Below are 5,114 nucleotides of genomic sequence, written 5' to 3' on the forward strand. Positions count from 1 at the left end.
CAGTGTTGGCGTAGGCTATCTGCAACAGGAGGGAGACGGATTCATTATGTTTTATTCATTGTCTTAAACTTGGCAGCACAGGATTCTTGTCTCCATATATTACCTGCCCCGTATATGCAAAGAACTATTGTTCCACATCCTTCTCAAGGTCAAGGCTATCTCCACACCGTGAGAGCTGCTGCTGTGCCATAGAGCTCTTTACCACCTTGTCATACACTGATGATTTTCCTTTGCCATAGAAGCCTGAGTTGGCATCACAGCCTGCATAAACAGTGAAGAGGATGGTGTCAGCTTCAGACTGCTCAATGCTGTCTTCCGTTGGTTGTTGTGTTGACAAGTTGATGCAATGTGGGCCAACAGCATAGAGTTGACAATAGCTCAATTTCATGTACATGTTGGTAACATGTGCCTTACCCTGTACACGCAGGTCTCGCTCATCATCTTTAGTTGAGTATGCTGCATCGTTCATTCACACAGATGATACTGTGAGCATCACAATGGTGGGCAAGGATGATGGATTAGTATTACACATTGTAGACATAGTCCAACCACTTGTATGGTTTGCTTTTCATTTTAGAGCAGTGATTCCCAAACTGTGGTGCGTGCACCCCTTGTGTATATAATATATGGCAAGTATTATGCAGAATATAGCCTATCCTGCATATATATGCCATATTGAGGTTCATATATGTGGATAAATAGGAAATATATATCCCTATATCGCTTATGCAATTTATACTTCCATGTGGGGTGCGTCAGCTAGGTCGGGAGGTAACAGGGGGTGCATGGCCTAAAAGGTTTTGGAACCGCTGTTTTAGAGGATGGAGAGCCATCCTCATTTAATTTAGCTGCCCTTGTTGATTGTACATTCAATCCACATGTCCTAAGCCATGTTGGAATAGTGGTTACCTGTGATGGACTGAGTGAAATTAGTACGAAGGAAGGCAACCTGTTCAGCAGGAAGAGCTGTCAGCATCATCCCAGAAGTCAGGCAGCCACCTCCAATACTTATTGTTGTTGTATGCTACCATCCACGGCTGCATAGCACGCAGAGAGCTGACATACTCTTCCCAGTTTCAAATATGGACTGCATGCACATTCTGCATTAGCTGTCATGGACAGGAAGTCCCTCCAGTAGTCTGCCATTTCACTGACCTCTAATTGGGAGAAAAGGTTGCTAATGAGATTCTTGAGATCTGCATCATCCTCCAGTGCTGCATGAGCAGCAGCAAGGGTTTCCTGGGAGAGACTATCAAGATTATCTCGTCTCCTCTGTTAGGTTGCGGATGTCAGCCTCTCCTTGGCCAGCTGACTCATAAGTGCCTCATACATCAGCCTCAAGCACAATCAACAGACCCGCACAATCAACAGACCCCTCAGCAATGAATCCTCCCGCAACAAGTATATCTCCTAGCTCACTCCCCTTGTCAGAAGCAGTGAGTGCATTCTACGGCAATGAGAAGCGGCACTGCTGGGGGGAGGGCTGACAGCTGCCGGGGTAGGTGGATGGATTATGACAGGTCCGTTCTGCTGCACTGTCGGTACATTTGGCAGCCGTGCTCCAGACGCCGCAACTGCCGGTAAACTGCTGGTAACAGCCGCGGAGGAGGAGGAGGAGGAGGAGGATGATGCACAGAGGAGGAGGGTGGAGTCATCTGAATCTGATGATTCAGAAACCAGTGACATAGAATGCTCTGACACATGTGTTTTGTGTCTGTAAAAAATACTGCCCCCAAATAGATTACTTTCCTATTCAAAAGTAATGCTTTCACTCTACTGGATGGCGGCCATCTTGAATTTCAGTGCCATCGGCGTCTTCATACTGTACATGATTCTTCAAAAGTACATTTTTGGCTATGGTGCCGGGCGCCATTTTGAATTTGGCCCTCTAGCAAAAAATGCCGGGATTTTTGCGAGGGACCTGGGGGCTAAATCTTTTATAAAGGGTCCATAGAGTTCAAATCAATCATCAAAACATCCTTCCCAGAGGATGGTCACAGAACCTTAGTCTGTGACTCTACTACTTTGCAGTCATTCTTCTTTGATCCAGCATCCGTCGAAATGTTTGGATGTGCGATTGTGCGTGCATCTCTTGACCGCTATTGTCTATTGACGATAACCTAACCTCACACATACACCCTCCCTCCACCTAATGTCTTCTCTGTTCACAGGTGATGTTGAGTTGGAATGGGAAGAGACCACCATGTAAAGCTTGGTTCGTTCATCTGTCGGAGAAAGAGGAACACATTCAGGTTTACTGGGACACGGGGCCAAATACTGAGCTCAGACCCTGACAGGGATAACACTCCCCCCCACCACCAACCTCTTCCACTTAAACCAGCGGAGGAGAGAGAGAGAGGACGTTTGTGGGTGTGAAACACAGCAGTCCGAACTGAACTGGCCAGTCTCTCTCTGTTCATTGGACACTGCAAACTACACCCCCATGGAACCTACTACTAAAGAACAGTCCTTCCTGATGAACCCCCATGTCCACGTTATTAAATGTGAAGAAAACTAAGTGAGGGAGGGTGAAAAGCTTTTGCTAAACTATGGGTGGGATTTCAAAGTGAATGGGAGGACAGACAGGTGAGATGTCACATATTAAGTAAGTAAGTAAGTAAGTGTACGGCACTGGTAACATTGCACTGGTTATTTCACTGCGTATTATTTGTCATCGTGTTATTATTGTAATCTATGTTTTTGTAAACTAATTTATTCAGCCAAAAATATTGTTTTGTTCTTTTGCTTGTTTGTGAGGTTTTGTCAGGCTTTCTTCTTTGTATTCTTTCTCAAGAGTGATTTGAAGAAATTAAAAGCAACTCTTGTTTTGTTTTTTTGTCTGCCTATTCATAGTCACACCTGAAGACCTTGAGGCTTAATGGTTTAAAGTGGGAAATTTGGTATATTATAGTCTTTTTTTATTGGCCTAAAAATATATACGGTAAATACATTCATGAATCCACTTGAATTCCTACCATTAACATCCTATAGCAGGCAAAAATGTCTAACTTTCCTTTTGCTTTAAGTAATAAGTAGCATGTGACATGTCAAACTAGGGGTTTTTCATGATTCTGAATCAATTCCAAGCATTAGTTTTGCACACATTACTACAAAATGTGCTGTCCTCATCACATTTGTCATGATGAGCTGTTTTTTGCAGAAATCCGCCCTCATAGGTAGAATAAAAGTGCTGTGTGACTGTAGTAGCGTGCCGAAGTTTGTGACAATGCTTTGGCGCTTAAAGTTAAATATTTCAAAAACTACAGAACATTTAAAAGTAAAAAGGTTCCAGCATGACTTGCCAAAATCTGCCATTGACCTCCATTATAATTTTCTCAACTTTTAAATGATTCTATTTCTAAAACTATACAACATTTCAAAGATTATTTTCCCGACACGGTCGAGGCAGATGGCCGCCCACCCTAGAGTCGGGTTCTGCCTGACGTTCCTTCCTAAAGGGGAGTTTTTCGTTACCATTGTCGCAATGTTGCTTGCTCTGGGTGGATCTTTGTTGGTTGTAAAGTGTCTTGAGACAACTTGTTGTGATTTGACACTATAATAAAATTGAATTGAATTGAATTGAATTGGCAAACCAGTGTAAAATAAAACAATAAAAACAATGCATAGTTTTGGTACAGTAGAGAAGAAAAACGTTAAGAGCAGTTTAAAAGCAACAACTGGCAAACCTCCTATGCATAAAAGTGCAAGAGCATCAGGGGGACTGAAAGGCCTGACAGCAGAGGAATGCTGTTCCATATATGTAGAAGCTGCGACAGCAAAGGCACTGTAGCCCCTGTGCCTCTTCTTTGTCACTGGAATTTCTAGGTTAACGTGATTTTTTTTTTAAATCTGCCATCGACCCCATTATAATTTTCTATTAAACATTTCAAAGATTCATTTTCAGGCAAACATGTCCACCGTAAGATGAACATTTTAAAGTTTGAATGGTGTTATAGGTCAAGTATGTAGAACTAGTAGCATGCCAAGGTTTGACAATTGACAATTCATTGGGCATTTAAGTTAAATAACAACAAAATAATCAAAACATTTCAAAGTAAAAGGTTCCAGCAGGTGTGTCCACAGTAAGCTGAATTATAAAAGGTGTGAATGGAGTTTCTAGGTGAAAGTGATTTTTTGACGTGCCAAAATTGCCACATTTTAAAGGACTTATCTAAAACTATGAAACATTTCAAAGATTCATTTTCAGGCAAACATAGGCCTACTGTGTGGACACGACACACATGCTGGAACGTTTTATTTTGAAATGTTTTGTAGTTTTATTTAACTTTTAAATCTTAAAACCTTTGCACCTCGCAAACCCTGTTCCTTCATACTTTAACCCAGTGATACTCAACCTCAGGCCCGCGGGCCACATCAGGCCCGCGGGACCATTATGACTGGCCCACCAATGAAAATCAAAAAAAAAGAAGAAAAAAAAATCTGGAAAATGAAATAAAAATAAATAAATCTGAATGAAGTTATCTTTAATTACATTATTATAAGTAATACTATTAGAGTTGTACTATTACTCGAACGAAAATAAAAGCTTGGGGGGGGGGGGGGGGGGGGGGGAGATGCAATGCAAATGAAAGACATATACTGTGTATCCCTATTCCCTGACATAATTTTATAGCTAAACGGACAGAATTCTATTTTATTTGAATGATGAAACCCAGCTGCCATTAATAGTTGGAAATGGAAATGGAAATTGCGGAAATGGAAATTGCGGAAATTGTAATTGCGGAAATTGTGGAAATGGTGGAAATGGAAATTGCGGAAATTGCGGAAATGCGGAAATGGAAATTGCAGAAATTGTAATTGCGGAAATGGTGGAAATTGCGGAAATGGAAATTGAGGAAATTGCGGAAATGGAAATTGCGGAAATGGTAATTGCGGAAATTGCTCTTCACTTATAGCTATCTATTTTCAGGTAGATTGTTTTATTTTACTCAGTCAGCCATATCACTATACTCATTTTTTTTCATGAAAAAGGTCATAGCGCACACACAGGTGGCCCCCCCCTCCTTTCCTCTCTCTCCCCCTCCCCCCTCTCTTTTAATTTATTTACTTCTTTATTGGTTTTGTATTTTTCTTCCCTTTCCCCTTTCTCCAGT

General features: G+C 41.5%; 1 protein-coding gene across 1 annotated transcript in view; it reads left to right on the forward strand.

Annotated features, from left to right (window-relative positions):
* The window catches only part of ptprq (protein tyrosine phosphatase receptor type Q), a gene marked incomplete at its 5' end in the record, with an annotated part of 83,413 nt that extends 80,581 nt beyond the window's left edge, over positions 1–2,832 (forward strand). The window contains one exon of the mRNA XM_080762167.1: positions 2,172–2,832. Coding sequence (XP_080618293.1) covers positions 2,172–2,209 — 38 coding nt within the window. The 3' untranslated portion in view covers positions 2,210–2,832. The remainder of the gene's footprint in view (positions 1–2,171) is intronic.
* Between the last annotated feature and the right edge of the window lie 2,282 nt (positions 2,833–5,114).

This window comes from Protomyctophum bolini (genome assembly GCF_963924005.1).
Source record: "Protomyctophum bolini genome assembly, chromosome: 4".
Classification (NCBI taxonomy): domain Eukaryota; kingdom Metazoa; phylum Chordata; class Actinopteri; order Myctophiformes; family Myctophidae; genus Protomyctophum; species Protomyctophum bolini.